General features: G+C 42.7%; 1 protein-coding gene across 3 annotated transcripts in view; it reads left to right on the top strand.

Moving 5' to 3' along the window:
* The window catches only part of glra1 (glycine receptor, alpha 1), a 41,005-nt gene that overhangs the window by 10,620 nt on the left and 6,151 nt on the right, over positions 1 to 24,234 (top strand). The window contains exons 3-9 of one of the 3 annotated variants that reach the window (XM_076292917.1): positions 2,406 to 2,444; positions 9,515 to 9,582; positions 12,071 to 12,294; positions 13,314 to 13,396; positions 13,932 to 14,069; positions 16,427 to 16,641; positions 21,567 to 21,713. In XM_076292917.1, coding sequence (XP_076149032.1) covers positions 2,406 to 2,444; positions 9,515 to 9,582; positions 12,071 to 12,294; positions 13,314 to 13,396; positions 13,932 to 14,069; positions 16,427 to 16,641; positions 21,567 to 21,713 — 914 coding nt within the window. Of the gene's footprint in view, positions 1 to 2,405; positions 2,445 to 9,514; positions 9,583 to 12,070; positions 12,295 to 13,313; positions 13,397 to 13,931; positions 14,070 to 16,426; positions 16,642 to 21,566; positions 21,715 to 24,234 lie in introns of all 3 variants that reach the window. The other 2 variants (XM_076292916.1, XM_076292915.1) reach the window with 2 other exon arrangements.

The following is a 24,234-nucleotide window of genomic DNA, read 5'->3' as shown; positions in this document are numbered from 1 at the left end:
AAAAGTATGTTTTTGTCAGCAATATTTTTTAGAGCACAAATGGTACTATGTTTGGGTGAATTCGGTATACAAACATAAAGAAAAAGAGGAAAGGGGCTTTTGTTGACCATCTGAGAGTCATTTTCAAGACAATCAATTCAGTGTTGTTGTTTTGTTCATGCTGTTCAAAGAGGCATGAAGTGTAGCAGACAATGTGAATCTAAATGGCTGGCTTCATAATAGACCACAGGCATCAAAGCTTATCTAATACCTCTCCTACTGCTTAGCTGGAGAAGGTGCTTTGAAACACACACACACACACACACACACACTTTGTGCTAGGCCTGCATAACATTAGAAATGTTCAAGGAGGGAAGATTACTCTCAACAAAACAAAGACACTGCTCCCAGATGGGACAAAGGGTAGTGCTGCTTGATTTTGCTCCTTTTTCAATTTTACACTTTACATCGGTATTCTTTTACTGTATTTCAAATTCTCTTCTAACTGGTCCTATGTCGAGGATTAAAAAAAGGAAACAGTGAAATGATTTCTCTTTAATTGAGACTGATTGACCAATTCAAAAGAACTTTAGTTACAACCTTTGCTTTGCTACAATGAAGCTATGATTGATTTTGTGCAACGACAGTAATTGGCTATTGTTAGCGAGAGGCTTTGTACAGTCGAATCCTTGTCTTAGGAGCTGGATCAGCCGTCAAGACCTTACAAAGATCTCACTCACAAAGGATAAGCAGCTTTTGGATGTTCAGGATTAGGATGACACAGAGGGATTGGTCCAACCACAGTCCACAGATAGCAGAGGGGACAAAAAGACATGCACACATCAGACAGACTCTCTCTCTCCTTCTCTCTCTCACACACACACACACACACACACACACACACGCACACACGCACACACACACACCAGGCAGCTTAAACACTGTGGTGACTTGAAGTTCATATTTATGTCCCATCATTTTTTAAAGGAGATTTCCATGTCACATCACACGGAAACTTGAAACATCTGATGGTAATCCTCATATAGAGCCACCAGGAACTCCCTTGGCATAGCTGGTGTCAAGCAGAAAACATTAGTTCACCATTTCCAAAGCCAGGTATTATCGCGGTCTCTCTAGAGCTATGGCTAGGCTAAACATTGATTGGTGTGAGGCCAATCTTTAGTGCTGTCATTGTGCCACCCTCTGACATTTACAGTTCCGGGCGAATCTTTCAGTGCTCAGTGACCAGGGAAAACAGTTCACTGCAGCGATTGCTTCAAGTGTCAAATCAATGATGTTTTGGCGGGGGGGGGCACAGCAAATCCAGAATGGAAGCTTCTGTGTTTGTCTTTGAAAAAGTCACGGTCACACATGGCCAATGGTTATGAGGTAAGGGGCAGCAGTCTGGGATAGCAACTCCTCTGGCTAACTAGCATCAGGCTAATTATCTTCAATAGTGCTATATATTTACCAGATTAAGATGTTATAATTTTGTTTTGGACCGTGTGACTTTTTTTTCATTTAATTTCATTTGCCAACATTCACTCATTTACTTAAGAAGAAGACATAAATAGTTTTCTTGTCTGTCAAAGGATGAATGTTGTGTAGTCACATCATCGCTAATGCTTTTGCTCTCTAGCCTGTTACCATTACTCTTATATTTATACACACACTGTATTTATGTGTATAACCGCGTAGAAGAAAAAAGAGCTGCCATCTGAACTCTTTCAAGGCACACATTCAGACAATTTGCATCTCTAAATTTAAACAACCTGTTGCCAATAGGCTATATAAAAAAGAAAATCCATTTGTGGAGTTTATACATATTTATAGATTTCCTGCTAAAAAAATTGCAAACGTATCTAAGTGAAGCCAGTATGACATGTAGTCTTTGCTTTCTCCTTCCCTCTGTTTCTTCCTTCCTTTTTTTCTATGTCTCTCTCCTCTCTCACTCTGTCTCTCTCTCTCTCACTCTGTCTCTCTCCGGTGAATTGCATCTCGTAGTGCATTTTGCTAACCCACCTCTGCCTCCTGTGAAGAGATTTGCATTGCACCCCCCTCCTCCTCCTCCCCCCATCACTGTGCATCTCCTCTCCCTTCCCGCTTCGGCGTTAGCACTAAACTACTGCATCCTCACCTGCTCTTGCCTCAAGTATGTTGGCCCCCTCAGTCTTGACCCCCTGCCAAACACGACCCTCCAGTGTTGGCCAGTAATATTTAGATAATTGAGCCGTGCTTTTTTCCATGTGTTTTTGATAATAGCTATAACTATATTACTCTTTAATATCCCTCTCTTCTTCTTTCTTCTTCTTCTTCTTCTTCTTCTTCTTCTTTCTTATTTTTTGTTGTTGTTTCCGCAAAGAAAATAACAACATAAATCACGTTGCTGTTAGAACTGTGTTTAATCCTGATCTTTTTTTCATTAGACCCACATGGCCCCAAACCGGATGGTACTCATAAGAAAGGTACTTTCTCTTTCATTCATCCAGGAATATGCAAGTTACTCATGCACTGACTACTAACAGAAAAGAGAGATGCACTGCGTTTGAGTGTTGTGATGTTATAGTGTGTTGCAGACGTTATGTTGTTGTGTCTGAGTGAGTAACAAAGCAAGCATTTTTCTGTGAAAAATGAAAATAATCAGACACAAAGTTATGACGTGACGTGAGATGAAGAAGAATGCCTTTCATGAAGCATGGCATAGACGTTTTAACAATATGGGGTTCTGCGTAGGGCAGAAAAGCGATTGCCCATTTGTTTATCTGAAAAGGACAATGTAGGTGTACTCAAGCACTGACATATTTTACATCAAGAGCATGTGGGACAATTGTACAGACCGTGTGCCTTTCTGTGAAAACACTCTTATTGACAATGAGAGTAATTCCAATCTGTTTTATGCGTGTAAGTCAGTGTTTTGATGGCAGGGAATGAGCCGTTGTTACAAACAAGCAGATGCATTTTATGGCCACAGATGCCGCTGTCATGGAATGTTGATGCTCAATTCAGGTTTTTTTTGTTTGCTTTAAAATGAACATGTGTGCTAGATTTGCTGTCAAATTTGCACCAAATGTAGGTTCAGGGACGGTGTTTGTTTTGTTTTTTTGTGTGTAGAGTGATTTAAACTGTCTTGTAGAAGCTCTCTTGTAGAAGCAGAGGTATTTGAATGTGCTGTTTGAATGTGGTTCTTGAGACCCTCTCCACAGAAGGTCCAGTGGTTTAGCATTGTTAAATATTCAAGGCATAACTTGATGCAGAGGAAGCCTGGCTGATTCACAATATTTTCTGTCATGCTCGTAGCCTGCAGTGATTGATTTTCATTTCCTGTTGTTGTGGAAAGCAACGACATATGGGCAAATCAAATATGTCTGGAGGCGGAGAATACATAGTCTGGACCCTTGATGCATACAAGTGCATTCTCTTTTGCCATAACATGAAGTGAAGTTCCATTGGTCACTCAAACAGGAAGACATAATACATTTGCATACCATGATCTAATACATAACAAAGAGTTTCCAAAATGCAAAATGCAAAAAAAGAAAGACAAACAAACTCAAGCCTCCCCCACACCGTCATCTAAATGCATGACTGTAGCATAATCTTGCAGAGCAAGTCCGAGTGCTAACTCTCCCTCGGTGGTCAGTGTGTGGTCTGAGTGTCCACGTGCGGGCCGACGTGGTCATTTTGAGCGATGGGGCAGGACGGCCCATTCAGCATACCCCTGAGCAGTCCTTGCAGGACCGGCCCCAGCCATAGATTGTGATGAGAGGGGTGTTATTTAGCTTTATTAAGGAGTGCTCAGCACACCACACACACCGCTCACCCCAAGACACGCTGGCTTTATGTTGACTAATGCAGGCCTCCGAGCTGTTTGTCACTGTTGCCGTGCTGCTGTTTCTAAATGAGCCCCATGCTTTAAGACTGCCTTGCCGAGTGCAGGTGCGACTGCTGCCTCGTGTTGATTCCGAATTTTTGTTTATCGCTCATCACCAGAGCATAAGCTGTTTGCAGAGATGAAAGATTGTCTTTGTTTCTAAGGGTTGTGTCTAAGCCTGGTTCGGCTTCGAGATAAAAGATTGCTGCTGCTACTGCTGCTGCTGCTGCTACATATGTACTAATAGATTTACAACAGCATAGAATGTTTTGACGAAACATAATGTTTGAAGGATTTGAGAAGCTGTGAAATGTACTTGGTTGGCTTGTATAGTAATGGGTTAAATTCAAACCTTTGGCCCAACACAGATTTTATGTATTTTGTATTGAGTTTATTTTGTTGCTGTGTTTTTTATTTTACTCTAAACTAGCTTTACAATTCATCTCACTAACTCACTTTACTATTTTCTCATTTAGTATGTATTTGGTCAGAGTTTGGTGTGTTACAGCCTGGAGAGAAACGTACTGAGGCAAGCCACTGGACTAGAGCAGCATCACTCAAACCGCAGGCTGCGAAATTGGCTATTGCCGGTCGACAGCACAGTCTCAGAGAGGCTAAACAGAACACAATGACCATGACTTTCACTCTGTGAAAATGAACAAAGTTCACTTCCACTGTCTGAAATCAGCCTCCGCAAACCTACAGTGCTCACTGATTCCTGATGCATTTACAGTACTTTAGATGAATAATGCTGCTTTTCACATTATAGCAGATCTTTGCTACTGGCTATATAGCCTATATATGCAACTGAGAATTATGTAATAGTGAGAAGATCAAGATCAAGCCATGCCTTTGGCGCACACCAATATGTTGAGTAAAATCTGGCATTACCACTGAATAAAACACATAAAGCTCACATAATTGAGTGGGAAAAAATATTGTGCTGTTTGTAAGAACGTCCATTACCATTAGCTCTGAAAAAATGTACTGCGGCTAACCTTTTTTCATCTGACATGCTTTCAAAAGTCTGTTTGCCCTAAAGCAGAGAATCGAGAATGTCTGCAATTTGGAGAGGGAAATGTTGGCTCTGTTTTATTTGATGAGCTGGTCTTTGCCCATTTCACTGCAACAACATGTAGGCTGTTTGTTTATTCAAATCTCAGTCTCCTTAAGCTTCATCTCACACATAAGAGTAAAGTATGACAATAGATTTGTGTAATATGACATAATGCGTGTTGATAAAAAGGACACCCTAACTTGTTTCAATCCCAATTCATGGCACCATGGTTTTCTCTGTCTCATTGCAACAACATATTGGCTGTTTATTGGCTGCATAATCAATGGATTTGTAACAACGGACTTCATGTGTTTAGATATCATGTGGACATCTGAAAACATTAAGTTTCTTCTTATAATATTATCTGAAGTACAGCCAGGGCAAATATCATTTTTGATCAAATTCAAGAATAGAATTAGCCTAATGTCCTCTTAAGTCAGGCCACATGGGGCGGTTTAATGTGAATTCACTTCCATTGGTGAAAATGCTGTGAAACCAACTTTATTAATTAGAATTCAATCTGAATTTTAACCCTTGCTTTTTCCCCACACTGTCACCTCCCCAAAGTGGTTTCACTGAAGACAATCTAAAGTACACTTCTTTCTTAGTATTCAGTCATATTTCAACATGGGGATGAACCCACTTCAATTTAGTTCAAACTGTCTACCCCAAGTAATCCAATATAATCAAGCCCTGGTCCCTGCGCCTCTGTCTGAAGCCATGGCCCCACTATTGATTTATGCCCCTCTGAAGTCGCTCTTCTCCAAGGCTGTCATGTTCGCCCATCAGTCAGCCTCTGCCTCAGGGGCAGGAAAGGATTTCAGTGATTTACTGGGATGTCATTACTTATAGGCAGGTGACACAGCAAACTCTGCGGCTCTCTCTCTCTCTCTCTCTCTCTCTCTACTCGCTCACTAGCTCTCTGTGAATGCGACGAGCTGTCAATATCCCGGGTACTCCTACCTGTGCATCTGTAATGAATTTTTAATACAAATGTACCCCTAATGGTGAGAAATGCCCTGAGCTAAATGTGAAGCATATGTGGATTAATAACCTTTCTCTGCTCTCTGTGCACCAGGCTGTTTTTTTTGCCATGACTTGTGTTCCCCATAAAACGGAAGTGTGTGTTTATGTGTGTTTAAGGAATGATGGCGGCAATACATGTTTTGAGTATTTGTGCCCTAAACAAATTGATCAGTCTGTTCTCACTCTGTCCCTGAACTGTCTTCTTCTCTTGTTGTTCTTCTGTGTTTTTTTTCCTGCCATTTCCTCCACTTTTTCCCTCCACTTCTGAAAACTCAATTTTACAGCTGCTTAACATAATTCCAGAGTATCGTGGATGTGAGGAGCGTATGAAAATGCCATCTCGTTGACATGATGGCAGGCTCTGCCTGCTGAGGCTATTGAAAAGATGCAGGCTGATTTATTTGTTTTGCCGAGCAGAAGCACTTAGCTACTCTGCCAGCTTCGGCCTCTATCTCAAGGGTTGAGATGAGATGGAACCCTTGCACCTGGTGTCAGCACAACAATGACACTGCATTAAAAAGAAAAAGAAAAAAAATGAACAAACGCTCCACATGGACTCAATTTTTCTGTGGTTTTCAGGACGTTCGTGCTCCAAATAGCTGTTTCAGAGAAGCCCTTCAACTTCTGTCCCTGTCTGTTACCCTGTAAAATCACTGTACCAATTCTTGCAGGGAAAAGTCAATCTGGTGGAGAGATTTTGAGGGAAAGTAAAGGTGTTAACTTGCACATCTCGTAATTTTCAAGGTGAAATTTTCTTTTTTCTCACTGCACATCCCGAAGCCCATGTAGAATATCTATTAGTTCAATAAAAGTCTAAAACAGCCTTGGCAACACCTTATAGGTGCCGGATGGGCGACATAAATATTTAACGACTCAAAGCCATTGTGATTTTTTTTTTTTTGCTGAGACTAGCTCGATTTCAAGCATGGCCAATATCATTACATTTTTTATTATTATTTTTATTTGGCCCCTACATTTTCGTCACCTTCCTCAATGTGCCAGACAGCTTGAGTGCCTGGTGTCTGTGCTTGTAAATCTTGCCTTGGTCTTGTTCTGCCCTGGTGCAGAAGACGACTTTAAATTTCCCTTTTAATTTTCTTTCCTCATTATTTCGGGGTTGTGGTACTGATTGATCACATAATGAATGGGTTGTAAAGAGACAAACAGTGCTGCTTGACTGGTTAATATCAATTTGATTAGGTTAATGAGAGTATGAAGGACTTTAAAACTGAGTTGTACTTTGGGGGTGACTTTCATGTTAAAAAATCTAGGTATTGAATCAGAAGGCAACCACACAGTCCTGTGTTGTGCAAGCATTTCTAGGTGCCCCTTTGCATACATGTGCTACTGAAAATATTCACGTGTTTGTAATGATTTGCCTGGAGGGCATAATCATCTGTCATTCTTCAGCCTCCACATCACTGTCATGCCAAAGGCTAGCACATTAGACAATTAGAAAGTTTTATAGCAAACATACATATACTAAGGGTATCATGGCTCCTCTTCATAGTTAGTTATTTAGTTATTGTAACTAATGTTGCTAGGAAAAATGCATTATTATTATAGAGCCTGACTGTGTCACTGCTGCTCCTGTCATTGTGTTTGTTGTCCTCTCTCGACTGTGGTATTTGTGAGCTCCAGATCACTTGGCAGAAAGTGTGGCAAATCACTCTCTCCTATGAGTCACCCTGGGTCTGACAGTTAATGAGGTCTACTGAGCCCCCCCCCCCCCCCCCCCCCTCAGACACACACACACACACACACACACACACACACACACACATCTGCCTAACTCATAGAGCCCATCACACCCATGCATACAGGCATGAACACGTACTGACATCGACACAGTCACACAATATAAAAACACAGAAACACAGGAGTGAGGACCACAGGAGAAGACTGAGACAGAGGGAAGAGAGAGAGAGAGTGGGGAAAGAATTTAACAGGGGGATGATGAGAGAAAAAGGAGTTTCAATGAAGCGACAGAAGAAAGATGGAGACAGAAAAAAACGACAGAGGGAGAATGAGAGGACTGGGAGACAGAGAGGAGAGAGAAAGAAACAAAGAGAGTGAGTGAGAGTGAAAGAGAGTCCAAGGAAGTGAGAGAGGACATTAGCTAGCTTGCTGCGGTCCTGCGTCACACACACCGCAAAGAACGTCAAGAAAAGACAAATTATTTTACCCACTTAGTGTTTCGCCTCTGGAAGGAAAGCCAGAACATTATTGGGCTGAGAAAAGCCAGCCATCGAACTGCAAACTCATTCCACTGCAACGACCTGTAGATGTGCTTAAATCTTACCTCTCACCATATTCATTTAAAAATACCTCAACCACTATGCCTTTTCTTTATTATTCACTATTACCACATTTATTTTTTTAAACGTTTTTACACACACACACACAATTGCCTGGTAGGATTCGTATCAAGGTTATGTGCAATTCATTTTGATGCAATTTGCCTTATTTCCTCAGTAATGACAAACGTTGAATTTCAAAAGCACCATTTTCTTCAGGGCTCATTTTAATGTTGTGTCATATGATGATGCAGCCATGGGTAGCGTGCCCTAATTCACCAATTCATTTTCGCTCACCTTATTACATTTCATTCGCTCTTTTGCTCGGTGTCAGTTTAGCCATTTTCTACCCTGACATCTGGCTTGAATGCCTGCATAGGTAGATTAATCAGGCAGACATATTGGATGTATATTCACGTATAGATGTCAGACCACATTTTATTACAGTTCAGGATAAGACTCATTTATTTTGTTGTTGTTGTTGTTTTTGCTTACTATTTTTTCTGCAAATAGATTTGCTGGTTGATTTGGTGTTGTATCATAGACATCTTAGGGTTGTCATATGTTTCATAAACTATTGTTAGATGTATGTGTGTGTCATATTTGATAAAATATAGTTCTGTATGTTTTAATGCACATAGCATCTTTTTCGTCTGAGTGTCTTATCCAAGGTTGCGGAGAATAATACTCAGTATGCTGTGCGTTTTATGTCCTCCCGAGACCATAATGGCCTCACAACCCACTCTGACTTCATTGAGAGTCAACTCTTGTCGTGATGTAATGACATTTATGCCTGCACTCTTGGGTAATATGGCTTTTGGAGAGAGAGTCACTCCAATATAGAATTATTTAATATAACCTTGACTCTGCTACCTGCTATCTGTAAACATTCTCTTTTGACCAGCGCCATCACATAATTTAAGATAAAAACACTTGCGTGCATGAGGATGTGTGTGTGTGTGTGTATGTGTCTATAAATATGTGTGTATGTCTGTGAATATGTGTGTGTGTGTGTGTGTGTGTGTGTGTGTGTGTGTGTGTGTGTTAAAAAGGAGATTTGTGCCAATAATCCACTCTGACTCATTCAGGCAGATAGCGTTGTGATTCACAAACTCTTGTGCTTGAACAGAGGGCTCTCAGTAGCTCTTGGGATATTGGCAATCAGCAGGTAAGTGACTATTAAAGGCTGATCCTCTCCACTCGTGCAGGAGCCTCGATTTTACTGTCAGTACTCGAGTGGTCATTTTTACACCTCTTCTCTTTTCTCTCCTCTTTTTCCCACAGGTCCACCTGTCAACGTAACATGCAACATTTTTATTAACAGCTTTGGGTCCATTGCCGAGACCACAATGGTAAGTCCAATCAGTCATTTTTTCTGTCAATTAAATAGAATTGTATCGCCCATTTCTCTTCCACTAGTCAAATCTGCAATCAGTGATAGTGGATATTAAAGAGCGGGGAAAGGAGAAATGTACAAGTCTGAACATTGTCATTAAATGTAGTTCTCAACATTGGACTGGAAAAAATATCTGTATCAAAAAATGGGAGTGATGGCTCAAACATTTATCATTAAATAGAATTCCTAACCAGCCTCCTCCCGTGTCCTGGAATTGTCGCTCTTCTGCTCGCGTGCAGCCTGACACGGGCCTTTTGACGCAAACGTACAGTGGCAGGGCTCTGTGCGGTCAGGTCACACTGCTCATGGTAGCAGCGGAGCGGAGCAAAGCGCAGCCTCTTGCTTCTCCAGCTTTCCCGACAAACAAGGTGTGGAGAGAATACAGAAGCCTCAGCTCGAGCGGCCCTTCACACCTATTTTTTCCCCTCCCTTTGCTTCTCTTCTCTTCCCACAAAGTGTGTTCGGCGACTAACATTTAAGAGCCCCCAGATGCACTAAACACAGTAAATAAAAGGAGGGGGAAGTAATATGTGTTGGGGGTTGTTGGGGGGGGGGGGGGGGTATAGGCCCCTGATCTCAGAGGCTGGCCTGCACCAAGTCACTGGAGCTGTGGAGGGGGAAAAAAATTGCTGCAGACTGCAGAACCCTCTCATGCAGAACAAATGCTACATTTTCCAGGCTTTTTCTCCTCCACAAGCGGTGGAATTGATCCGAGTTGCTCGTGCTCTCGTTCACTTGGACGACAAGCAGAAAAAGACAGGGATGGAGTGAGGAAGAAGGCGGGTAGGGTTGGGGGAGGGGGGGGAGCAGGAGAGGAAGAGGGGAAGACGGAGAGAGAAGGAAAGACCGGGTGAAGAGAGAGCAAGAGAGAGAGAGAGCGCGAGCACTAGATAGGAGGGCATCGATAAATCTTTAGCACATATATGGCTGCAAAGAACTGTCTCGTGTGGTAATGATCCCACGACTTCGGCCCCGCTGTGTGTATCCACGGGTCCCTTCGGCCCCTGTGTTGGCCTAATTGTTTACCCTTCTCAAAAGGTACGAGGCGCTGGGGGAGTTCGCTTGGCTATTTAATTAGCTCACCCGGCTGTTTCATTTTCTTTTTTTCGACGGTTAGAGGAGTGGGCGCATAAATTCAGAGGGCTGTCATTTGCGAGCTGACTTGGTTATGCTGGAGTCATGCGAATGAAGGAAACTTTTCTTTTTTCCTTTCTGTCTTTTTTTTAATATGTCATAGTCAGGATGGAGTTTGGCCCAGGGCTTGAATCGCATTATGTGTGGGCAGTTGTCATAAATCAGTCCTGGATGCCTGAAGAAATCGTACCCAGATAGAGGTGTTATTTCAATCCCAGTATTCGCTCTTGCTGATGAACCTCTGGCACTGCACGCTTGTTTTTGCCAGATCAGACGATGGTTCAAAATAGCAGTGACTTTGCAGGGGGAGGTTTTTTTTTTTCTTCCTTAAGACGTCTTTTAGCTTGGTCCCTACTTTGACTCTAGAAAACATATGATAAATGAGCTAGACATTGCTCTGCCGTACAAGGCATAATCCCATGGCATTTTTGCAGTGTTCGTGATTCAGCACTCCGTAACCCAGCATAGCAGATGTGTTTTCATAATAGGTGAGAAGTAACCTAAAAACATTTGTGCTCATGGTAACAGCCCTGTAATCTAGTTAATTCACAGTAGCCAGTTGTGGTGCTGGCTCTTAATTAAAGCTATTCAATCATCAAAATCGATAGTTCTGTGCACACCAGATATCATTTGCTCTGAATGGCAAACATAATGACCTGGCCCAAGCTACTGCATTCTATCAAAACATTTTGAAATTCATTGGTTAAATGGGTCACCTTGCATTAGGATAATTGCTGGAAAACGTCCTTGAATGTTGTGGCTGATTGCCATTTTAAAGGTCACCCACCATATTTTCGCTGTGCTGATAAGTCATCCCAAGGTACATTACTACCCAGACAATTTAACGATCTTCCTGGAATGAAACAACTGCACGCCTGCATCAGGAGGAATTGACAATTACGGCTGCGCGTTTAGCTGAAATGCCACAACGTTAAGGGTGGCTATTTTTGCAGAGACCCCATTTGCTGCAGTATGTGAACAAATAGCAATTATCTAATGTAAAATGGGGAAAAAGGGAGAGGGCCATTTACTCCTGTTCTTTGGCTGGTACGGTTTGTAGCCAGCAGAAACAAAACCTTCAAAAAGGATAAAAGAGTACTATATAGCATATAAGGATACATGCTATATAGAATACAATTTTAAAAAAAATAGAGATGATGATCATTCACTTTTTTTTTCCGGGGGTGGACACCATGCCTCTCACAATATTTTTTCTTCAAAATTTTGCCACTGATTTCTGCACTAAATCCACCTGGTGCCCAGTGGTCTAATATGATCCTGACAGTTGTGCTTTTTCGTGTCAACTTCAGGACTACAGAGTGAACATTTTCCTGAGACAGCAATGGAATGACCCCCGCCTGGCCTACAGCGAATATCCCGATGACTCCCTCGACCTTGACCCCTCTATGTTGGACTCCATCTGGAAACCTGATCTGTTCTTTGCCAACGAGAAGGGAGCCAATTTCCACGAGGTCACGACCGACAACAAGCTGCTGAGGATCTCAAAAAACGGCAACGTGCTCTACAGCATAAGGTGATGGAACCTGTCCCTTAGACTCTGCTACTGTCATACCACCGATCAATTAAGTGTTGCACTGTCAGTTACGATTCAACTAAAAACAACAGTACATGCCACCATTACTGCATTACTGCTTTACCCAAACACCCCCAACCCCCCCCCCCCCCCCCAACCCCCCCACGCGGCCTTCAACTCAAATTAGCATTTATCATTTGAAAAAGAAAATAACATTTGTGTGTCTTCCTGCTTCATATGGATGGATTCCATGATCATATGGCTATTGCTCACAATTCATATTTGTACATGCATTATATCGTGGATAGTTGGAAATGTTGTGGATATTTGTGTCCCTCAGCAGTTTAAAAACTACATAGCTTGCTATGGCCCTGTTATAACAACTTAATGTTGGCTCAAGTATACCGCCCTCCTCCACAGTCCCATATAGGTTTGTTGCTTGTCTTATATCTTTTCAGGGTAATATTACAGTGTTGGGCACTCCCCTGTTAGATGGGATCTCAATAAATAGCTTTAGCGTTGGAAGAAAACAGGTTAAGAGCTGCACATTCCCTCCTTAACTTGGCACCATCAAATAAACCTCTCAGATTGAACCGGTCTCTGCTTGTGAGCTCAGACCGCTGTGGCTCTTGTGCACCGCCTTGTCGGAAAATTGCTGGTAAATAACTGTTACCGCTGCCACAGCGATGCTATCTCCGACCTCAGTAAGTGAAAAAGGCAGCTATGCTCTCCAGCTCTTTCTCTGGATGATGTGTGTGTCAGTTTACACGGCGGACAGGTCTTTATTGTTCAACACAATAAATATGGATCCATAGCGAACTCTAAGATGGGAGCAGAGCTCACAATTACCCTAAAAAATAAATATTTTTTTTTTTCTCTATGCTTGCTATCTAACCTGTGAAAAGCCAATCCATTTTTAATATGAGAGCTCTAAACAGGCAGTAAAGAGGCTGCACAGTGGTGTGTGTGTGTGAGTGTGTGTGTGTGTATTGCTGATATCTGTTGCCTCCTGTCAACAGAATAACACTGATTCTGGCATGTCCGATGGACCTGAAGAATTTCCCCATGGACGTGCAGACTTGTATCATGCAGCTGGAAAGCTGTGAGTATCTCCCTCTCCCCCCGCGTGCAGTGCGCGAGGGGGAGAGCATTTATTTTGTGCAACAGGGATGGATGTCCCGCAGGCGTGTGGAGGAGAAATGAGCACTGCAATGATTTAAGGGGAGACTCAGACGTAGACACAGCAGTCAATGAAGGTTGGGGTGGGCACGGCTCGTCTGGAACCTTCTGGCTGCTGTCTCTCCTGCATTTGTAGGGATTTTTTATTTTATTCTATTTTATTTTATTTGTTGTTTTGTTGTTTTCCTCCTTTTTGTTTGTTTGTTTGTTCATAAGGAGTTATTCTCAGAAGTCCAGGATCTTTGTAGTTAATGCTCAGTAATTCTGAGCGAGCAAGTGGGTTTGTTACATAGTATTTATATACTCAGAGGCAAGGCATCAAGAAATATCACTCTGCTGTAGCCAGCTAGCCAGCCTGCAGAAAAATTCTTTTTTTTCCTTTTTCAATCTGTGAAATTTATCCTTGTTGCATTAACCACGACTATCCTCTCTGTGCATTTAAAAACTCTCTTCTCTAGTTGGATATACAATGAATGACCTCATATTTGAGTGGGACGAGAAAGGAGCCGTACAGGTGGCTGACGGCCTGACATTACCTCAATTTATACTGAAAGAGGAGAAAGACTTGCGGTACTGCACCAAGCACTACAATACAGGTTTGCTCCTTCCCCGCCATACGTACGCTGGTTCTTTCTTTTTGGAGACTATTTTGCATGTGAGGCTCTCTATCTCTCTCTCTCTCTTTCTATTTTTGTCTTGCCGACCGAGTGCAGAGTAGCATACCCTCACACACACACACACTCACTCACGCTCACACCCATGCACGCACGCACACACGCAAAGGCAGAAGAAGCACGCAGTCTCTCGATTTCTGAGATGCACTGTTGCAAAAGCAAAAAAAAAAAAAGCCCATGGATTGGTTAAACACAGAGAGATGTAGATCATAATCATTCTCCACTCATTCTTCATGGTCTCCTCAGTGCAGCTGAAAAACCATCTGTCCAGTCAACTCAGCCAGTGTGTGATATTACACAAGTAATAAATGGCAAAAGGGCTTGAAGGCTACTGAAGGCTTTCTTAGTTTACCAAAATAGCACTAAATTAGAGCAGATGGAAAACAATACCATTGAAAGAGAAAAAATGTTACATAGGAAATACTAAATAAAGTCTTGTTCAAAACAGGAGCTCTTAAATGTTAGAAAAAATATCACAATCCCAGTCATGATCAGCTGCATTAACCATTTAGATGTACAAGAGCCAGCATGGCTCTGAGAGAATACAATTTATTTCAGAAATTCTCTTGACAGTGTGCTGTCACATTGCGACTGTCTGAATCATTTCAATTTCTTTTTTAGAAACCGTCTATTGAAATACAGTATCTGCTCTGCGCTTTCTCCATTCCAAAATAAATCCCAGCAATTTAGGCGAGTTTGACACATAGTTCTCAGAGAATAGTGTCTCGTCTGACACAAACGCGTATCGCACCACACCTTCGGGCATTCAACTCTCACCGTCGCATGGATTTAACTGTGGCATTAACGATGAAGATTAGTTTGTCTGAGACTGGGAAAACTTTGCAGGCGTACGGATACACACAAAAACACACGTACTCTCTCGAACGACACACACACACACACCCACAGATGCACGACACAACCCGGATAAGGCACATAAAGGGCAGGTTCAAACCTGGCACGCACTGAGCCACATAACGAGCTTGTGGTCAGAGTGCAGTGACTGCTGCAGTATGCTGTCTCTGCTCGTCATCAGTGTCATCATTCTTTTTTCCTTTTTTTTTTTTTTTGGTTCTCTTTTTTCGGGGAGAGGGGGGGGATGGCACAGACTCAGCGAAGGGGCCCCGAGTGGACCCCCCCTGGCCGTCCCCTCTCCTTCCCTCCCTACCTACCTTCCTTCCTTCCTTCCTGGAGATCATGTCTTCCTCAAAGGACTACCGCCGTTTCTTCACAACCAGCCCCCATTACCGCCCAGCCATACCGCACTGTGTGTACGTGCTCCGCCGTTCCCCAGCCAAGTAGTAGTAAAAAAAAAAAAAGAAACGGGAGGGGGGATTCCAAATGTCCTTCTCTTCTTCTATTTATTTTTTTATTGTTGTCCTCCTCCTTCTCCTTCCTTCTCCCGTCTTCTCCTCAGATTTATTAGAAGCCGTCTATTGTGATTTGCAGAGAACATTCCTCGGCATCGCTGCCTTGCACTTCAGCGTCCCCCGATGTTTACTTTACTCTTCCTGTCTCCAAACCTACCCCCCCTCTCTACCTCCCTCCCACCCCCCCCCCCCCCCCCCACCCCCAAAAGTCCCAACCAAAACAACAAATGGCCCCCACCAACTCCTCGCCTCCCCTTATCTTTTCACCAAACCTTCTTTTTATTGTCCCCATCCCCTGTTGCGATTCCCCGGCTCCTAGTTGTCATTTTAATTATTGTGCTGGTGCAATGCAGTGTCACCACGGTGTATTATCACTTGTTATTCAGATGGTTGTTTTCGATCAGCAAACACGATTATCTGGGGAAAATTGTTGCCTTTCTCTCTCAGCTCTCTGAGGTACAGAACCCCACAGAGGAGAATTACTGGGTGTCTTTTTTTTTGCCTCAGCGAGAAAGTCTGATTCTGATTTTTATATAGATGAACAGCACCTGGACTGCCCTGGAGTGTGTTTCTCTGTATAAATCAATGGCAATAGAACATTCTCCTTCCTCCCAAATTACCCATTGTGTTTTTGTGTTCTCCTCTGTGTCTTTTTGTGTGCGTATGTACGTGTGTGTGTGTGTTTGTATGTGTGCGTTTAATATATTACTTCCCCTAACCCCACCTTCAAAAAAACATACAAAAAACAAAACAAAAAAAAAAAAACAATTCTGACCGCGATCATGAGTGGTTTCTGTATTGGCAGCCCAACAAACCGGCGGATACAGAAACCCCTGCACATTTGATCTCTCACACCCCCAGCCCGTCCCCGTTGATAGTGAAAGCATGCTTGTGTGTTCTGCACTATAGGAAAGTTCACCTGCATTGAGGCCCGATTCCATCTGGAGAGGCAGATGGGTTATTACCTCATTCAGATGTACATCCCCAGTCTTCTGATTGTCATTTTATCATGGGTGTCCTTCTGGATCAACATGGACGCCGCGCCTGCTCGAGTGGGCCTTGGCATCACCACGGTGCTGACCATGACCACGCAGAGTTCCGGTTCCCGCGCCTCCCTGCCCAAGGTGAGTCCGAAACGAACGCTGCCCCGTTGGCTTGGGGGAGGTGGCATTGCGTGGTGTGGTGAAGGTGAGGTGGTTGAAGGTAGATGGTGAACTGGTGGAAGGATTTCTGTGATGTCTGAGGTCAAACATCTAAATGTCGTCCAGGATGTCTGGACATACAGTAAGGATTGGAAGTAGTTGAGTTTCCATCCAACATTCTGATGCATTTTTGACCATTCAAACAGTCCAGAGTGGAACGCTCCAAATTCTTCGAAGTCGATTTAAAACTGATTAACGAAGGAAATAGTGTAACTGAAGTTGATAGAAAGGGTTTGCACATTTGCTGAGATTGTATTCATTGTTTCTCTTAACTTTGTCCTGACAACCCACAGCTGTTCACAGCTTATCGCTTGATATTGGGAGTTTCCATTCCTATTTTGCATATCAAAGCGGATGCAAATGTGGACAGACTAAAATTTCTATAGCTGAATATTCATAAATGTGCTTAAAATGAGTTGGCTGGAAGTTGTAAATCAAAATGTATCCAGAAGGTGCCTTTTGAATACAGGATCCAAGGAGGGTCAAAAAATGTTTTTTACAGATTACGCTCTGCATAGGTTGCCTTCGTCATGGGTGGCAACTCTTCAATAGCAATCTGCTGTTGGGAAGGGTTGCCAAAAGTGCCACTTTACTGAGGACAAAAACTAATTGTCACCCCTGGAGTTTGCCAAGTAGTGGCAATGTCTGGATGGACTATGCACACTGGCGTGTGTGTGTATGTGTGTGTGTGTGTGTGTGTGTGTGTGTGTGTGTATGTGTGTGTGTGTGTGTCTAACATAGGGATGCACAAATGAGCCGTGTATCTAACTGGTTGATGTGGTACTGGATCACTGGTGTTACGAGGCTGTTTGCTGGTATGGTCCCCGGAGATCTTGTTAAGATCAATAGCATCATTAACTCCGCTAAGCACAAGGACATGTCAGCCAAACACCTGGCTGCCACAACAGCAAACCTTTCAATGTGACAATGACCCCCAATCATATCAACACTAAACCTTGCACTGAAAACTGAACTGAAACCTTAATATCCAGTAACAAAGAAGGTCCGCACACTTGCTCTCCGTTTATTTTCTTTTATTTGACTTAAATCCCCATACACATGACGTTTCGAGCCCTTTGGCTCTTCATCAGACTTTGAACAGACAAAAGACCATCGCCATTTTAAATAGGTCATAGGTCACCTGACTGAAACCTTAATATGACATGAAGAGCATCCAGGCGGTACAGACTAAGCCGGTACATTGACCTGGTGGTAGGCCTACCTGGTGCCTTGGATGTGGCTGTGGCCTTTCACCGAGCATCTGTTTGCCATTTCCACCTCTAACATTGGGACTGCATGCCCTTCCTGGCCAGAAGCAAAGGCAGTAGCCTGGGTGGAACAATGAATCATTATCCTGCCTATGGTCATCACTGACCTTATTAAATCTCATTGGAAAAGGGTATGATTCTATGTGTGTTGGAATAATGGAAGACTTAACTGAGGACGTCAGAGGTCGTCGGTAATATTGAATATTTTGATAAATTCACTTATAATTGATGATCAAATATTTATTGAGTTTAATAATTGTTCATTTATCTCACAGGTTGAATGTTTCATGTTGGTTTTCATGTAGCTTTCTCAGCACTCTCAGTAGAGTACTAGAGTAAACTGCTGGTGCAGCATTTTTTTTCCATATCATCAGAGTAAAACATATCCATAAACTACGTTTTCAAGTTATGTGACATGTTGTCACAAGTGCTAAGGGATTGGTTGGATATCCCCAACCAGATGTAAAGTGTGTGTCAACACCGATGTTGACATGAGCTTGACATCTCAAGCATATGTTCCTGTTTAGTGATTATTCTTTAAAGGTACACTATACAAGATTTTCACCTTAATATAATCTTTACGAAGCCAAGTTGATGGTAAACGAAGTTGTAATAGATAATTAGCCTAGCATAGCTATACATTACCTTGAAACATTACCTTGTCAATAGATATAGCTCTTTGGAGAGTTTTTTTTTTTTTTTTTTTTAAGATATTTTTAGATCTTTAGATCCTTCACCTCCACAACAAAAGTATTTTTTTGGGGGGGGTGAGTCACAAGAAGTTTGCTATTTGCAACAGCAGGATAAAAAATATAAATATATTGCAACTCTAGAGGGAGCTCTACAGTAGCTATACCTAAACGTGCATACTGTACCTTTAATGTTCACAGATTAAAAGATTAAAGATTGATTTTGAAATTTGAATTGCAGAGTACGCCATAAAACAAGCCATTGTTGATGCAGATTTTTACAAATTACAATTTCTCATGAAGTTATTGGCTGGTGAGAGGATCTGCAGTTACCCATTAAAAGGATGCTAGCAGCGCTAGTTGCTCTTAATCGAGCTAACAGACATGCAACAAATTACTCTTCTAAGGAAACACAGAACAATGGCCACCTCTGCCCCACCTTTCATCAATAAAGCCTCCAATCAATGCTCAAAGCTTATGCAATAACAATTGGATGGTTAACCTGCAGGAGGTCCTATATTACTTCACAATCAGTGGTCAGCACAAAGCACACAGAAACGCAGTGGAGTGGACGGTGTTAGGGACATCAGTGATGAATAAGAAAACCGGTCAGACTCTGATCCCATCAAAGTCTAACATGGATTGGCTCCCAGTTGAAGCAATCCCTAAATGTGATTAATTTTGCATGTCAGTTAATGCAAAATTGATTTGGTGCATATCGATTGTTACACAATGGCTCTCTTATGAATCATGACTGATTGTTTTTCAACTGTTTATTGATTGCTGATAAATCTTTCTTTTATGCTGTGTGGTCAGGCTTTGAGGACAAATAGTCCCCTATTGTTACAGTTCAAGGAGTAGTTAAAGAAAAAAAGTATGACAAAAATCGTTCGTGGTAGGGACAAATGACAACTGCTTAATTCATGTGGCTCGGATGAGCACACGGGAGTGGAAACAAAAATAACTTTTCATTCCATCTTCAATCATTATAGGTCTCTGTTTGATGTGGATAACATGTCCTGAAGGTGAATACACAGTAGCACTTCTCACTCTGGACACGAAACATCTCTCTCTCTCTCTCTCTCTCTCTCTCTCTCTCTCTCTCTCTCTGTCTCTCTCTCTCTCTCTCTCTCTCTCTCTCTGTGGAACAGAGGATTAAGTGGAGTGATTGCGTGAGTGGCTGGAAAAGTGTAATTACGTCCAGGAGAGACTCACTGCCTTGTTTTTATTTATTATTATTATTACTATTATTATTATTTATATATTTTTGTTTGTTGACATTAAGTGATTCATGTGGTTTGAAAATGAAGCCACTGAACTGTGAGTCCTCTGCCGTTCGGCTGTCACAATAATGATTGCGCAACTCGGCTGAATGAAGGTGCTCTCTCTCTCTCACATACATACACACACACACACACTCACGCACATGTGCGGCTGACTGCACCAGTGTGTGTGTGTGTGTGTGTGGTGTGGGGGACGTTTTGGTGTCAGGGCGGATGGTGATTCAGACCCTATGCTGACACTTCTGCATTCATTAGCTGCTCTCTGTCTGTGCCCACTGCACACGGGGCTTCACGCAAACAATATTTTTAATAATATTTTTTTATATATATATATATATATATATATAGCATAGTCCATGCCCTCTGTATTTCCAGGTTCACTTAAGGATATACAAGGTATAGCTATAGCCTTCACATGCTATACTAAATCAATTTCTTAGATTATGTAATTTATAATGACTGATCGGCTGTACAAGTTCACGGCGAGATAGTTATGATATATCTATTGCATTCACATGATAGATAAGTTAAGTAATTTATTATGACTATAAAATGATTGACAGATTAATAATGTTAATCAGTGATTTATAGGTAATAGCTATGATCATTTCACCAATTTGTCTGAAATTTGTATCTTTGTTATGTAATAGGAAAGGATGATGTAAGCATTCATATGTCAAGTTGCTGTTACATGTAACACTTCTCCGGGGACTTCCTCTCCAAGGCGTAGGTGGTCTAGCTGAGAAATGTGTTGATTCCGAATGCTTGACTTGCATCATCTCCACTCACAGTGCCTCCTGAACCGAACCATGCCTTTTGAAATGCCACTTCACCCGCATTCAGGCCACTTTTTGGTCAATGATTTGTAATTCAGCGTGAGTGTCCTCCAGTTTGACAGACCAGCCAAGTCCAAAACAAATGCCATTTTGTTGTGTCCGTCATGTGAAGACCTTCTGAGTATGTCGTCCTGTCCAGGCAACCATGTGCGGAAGGTCACTGAGATATCTGGGTAATTTAGCTCTTGTTTAACAGAAAAAATACTGAGGGCCTAGCAGGAGGTACTCAGAGACAGTTGTACTTTAAATATTAAAATAGATGTGATTTATTCAGAAACCTTTTGATGTTCTGTACTGAGTTAAGTGCTGTAGTCTGGCTTCATACCTTGCCAGCTGTATGGAGAAAACACCTCTGGGGCGTTATGGATCATGATGGATTCCGGTCTGCCACAATCCCATCTAGAAAACTTTTTTTTTGCTTTTCTTTTCTTTTTTCTTCTTTTCCTCCTCTCCTCCTCCTTTTTCTTCTTCTTCTTCTTCTTCCTCTTCTTCACTTCTTTTTTTCTTCTGAGCTCTTCTCTGGACATGACTCATCAGTTTGAGCTGAGGTTGAGCAGACACGCGGGTGATTCAGCTGATGGAGCTGGCACGTTCGGCCCGTGTCCGCCATCTTGTTTGTCTCTCTACCCCCTGTGCCAACCCTGTTGATCTCCCCTCCATCCTTCCTACCTACCCATCAATCCATCAATCCTTCCATCTGCCCATCTTCACCTTTACCCCCCCACCACAACTTCGCCCACTCTCCTACACACACGCCACCCCATCCCGCAGGTGTCCTATGTGAAGGCTATCGACATCTGGATGGCCGTATGTCTGCTGTTCGTGTTCTCGGCCCTGCTCGAGTACGCCGCCGTCAACTTCATCGCCCGACAGCACAAGGAGCTGCTCCGCTTCCAGAGAAGGAGAAGACACCTCAAGGTGAACCAGCGCCTCACACGCAAGCAAGACACAAACACACACACACACACACTCCCTCTTCCTCTCATGCAAACATACTCGCACGCACATACACAAACTCCATGCCTCAGTCAAACACCTCTCTCCCTAATCTCTCTCTCTCTCTCTCTCTCTCTTTCATTCCCCAGACATCATGTAAGCCCAGAGATACTCTTAAATATTCAACAAGGTTAAATATTCAGTGGAGTGAAAAACTCAGTGGGCTTTCATGTTCCTCTGTTTGCGTTTAGTGGTTGCTAAACACACAGGGAGTGAATATTTCAGCACTGGGGCCAGCTTGGAGGAAGGTCTCGTCTGAAGCCCTGTCGCTTAATCAGGCCTATAGAGTGTCTGATGGTCAAAATAAAAAGATACCCGCACACTGTTTCTATAAGCTCCCAGAGTGGTTTATTAACACAACGTTTCGACCAGAGGTCTTCGTCAGGTATCAAAAGAGAGAACTCTTCCATTTGTTTTTGTTTTTGTATTGGTCTCTAAAGTTTTTTTTTCAGGGGCTGGGGAATGCAGAGAGCCATCATCAGTTCTCACGGATTGTATTTGAACTTTGATCTTGACCCTGCTCTTCCGACACCCCCCACCCCCCTTCCTACCTCAGTAACTCTCTGTTTACAGGCTTGCTGGGACTGTAACATTGCCAAAGGGTCCCTAAGTGTCAAATCAATGACTGTTATAGGTCCAGCGAGTTTCAAATCAATTGTGAGTCATATCACCAAACGGGGAGGCAACAGCCACCCTGAAGGGATAGTAAGAGCTCATCCATAAGTGGACCTGCCATAGCATTGACTGAGAACAAGCTAATAATCAGAGCACTGTAATAAATAGAGATACTAGATATGAAGTCATTGCATGTCTAAAAGAGAAACAGACAGGGTAGAGCTGCTTGACATTGGTAAACACTTTAGGGGTCCTAGTTTAAATGATGTGCAAAGGTGGAAGAGTGTAAAATGGAGACACCAGCAAAGTGTCTCGGGCATGAACTAAAGCTATAGTGTGGTATGTGGGAACACTGCACTTACCCACCCATGTTTGCACTTAGGGTCTTGCTCAAACTACCAGTATTAAATTATTAAATTAGCAATTATAGCCAAGTTATTAAATTAGCTTTAGTTCATCTTTGCTTTTTGCCCAGACTTTGCACTTTGTCCATCATTTCAGTTAAATTGCCCCACATGCAAACTCCCCTTGAGACGTGCTGGGATGCAGACTGAGTATGTAAATTCTCTATGCAATTTGAAGAGTAAAAAGAAAGAACAAAAAAAAAAAAACTCAACTCTAAATCTGAAATCCGATTATCCTCTCTACTTCCCCCATCTACCCCTGAGGGGCATGTGTAACAGGTGTGGTTGATGTGGCTAGATTAGTCCCTAGTGCTTTCGGTTTCCAGGTAAGTCATGCCTATGGGATGGCCACACATATACACCAGCTCCAGCAGCCATAGTGCCATGTGGTTTAGAAGCCGGAAAGCGGAGGCTCAAATCCCTTCGTGTTTGTAGGCCGTGACCTGATCTCCCCTCCAGCGTTTCAGAGATTCCAAATGATGTCGTATGAATGAGATATGATTAAATATTAGTCTGCATTTTTTTTCTCTTTTGTGCAGAAATGCAGACTAATCCTTTTTTGTCAGGGAGAGAGAGAGAGAGATGGGGGAATAGCAACAATCTCCTTAGGGAACAAATGTGCGAGAGAGAGAGCGAGAGAGAGAGAGAGTCATGCAGCGTTGGCATTCCTGTCATGTTCAGTTCTTGCCTTTAGTTTTGTGTGTTTGAGTGTGTATTTGTTTGTGCATCTGTGTGTGGTGTGTGTCAGTGTGTGTGTGTGTGTGTGTGTGCATGCATGCGAGGGGAAGTGTGTGTGTACATATTTTTGTGTTTATGTGTGTGTGTGTGTGTGTGTGTGTATTTGTTTGTGTTTGTACGTCTGTGTGTTAGTGAGTGTGCGTGTGTGTGTGTGTGCATGCAAGGGGAAGTGTGTGTGTGTACATATTCCTGTGTGTATGTGAGTGTGTGTGTGTCTGGTGTTCTCTTTTTGACTTACTGACCACTCATGCTGAAATCTCAACATGCTGCCATGCTTCTTTTCAGTTATCACCTTCATCCTACAAAACACACACACACACACACAGACACACATACACTCATGAAGGGAACCATTTATGGGAAATATTCCTGGTTATCTGTAACAAACGACACATAGCTTAACCCCAGAAGTGTCGTACCAACCACTGGATTCCTCACCCATGCTTACAGTCACAGTGCTACAGCTCAGTAATGAGCCTCACAGGCCCTTGTGATTCACAGCAGTGGTACAGTCCTCCATTACGGCTCTCCCGGGCTATCAGTCAGTGGTACAGTCCTCCATTACGGCTCTGAGGGGCTATCATTCAGCCCAAATGCTGCAGCGGAGAGCTGTCACGTCCCTGCACCACACAATAAAACAAACCCCGAGCACTAGCACTGGCGCTGCCGTGGCCATCGACCGCCCG

Source organism: Alosa pseudoharengus, unplaced genomic scaffold, assembly GCF_046254945.1.
Source record: "Alosa pseudoharengus isolate Yale_2024_CS ecotype anadromous, Long Island Sound unplaced genomic scaffold, YU_APseudo_1.1 YU_APseudo_1.1_scf_19, whole genome shotgun sequence".
NCBI classification, from domain to species: Eukaryota; Metazoa; Chordata; class Actinopteri; order Clupeiformes; family Clupeidae; genus Alosa; species Alosa pseudoharengus.
This window is presented reverse-complemented; position numbering and strand designations above follow the sequence as displayed.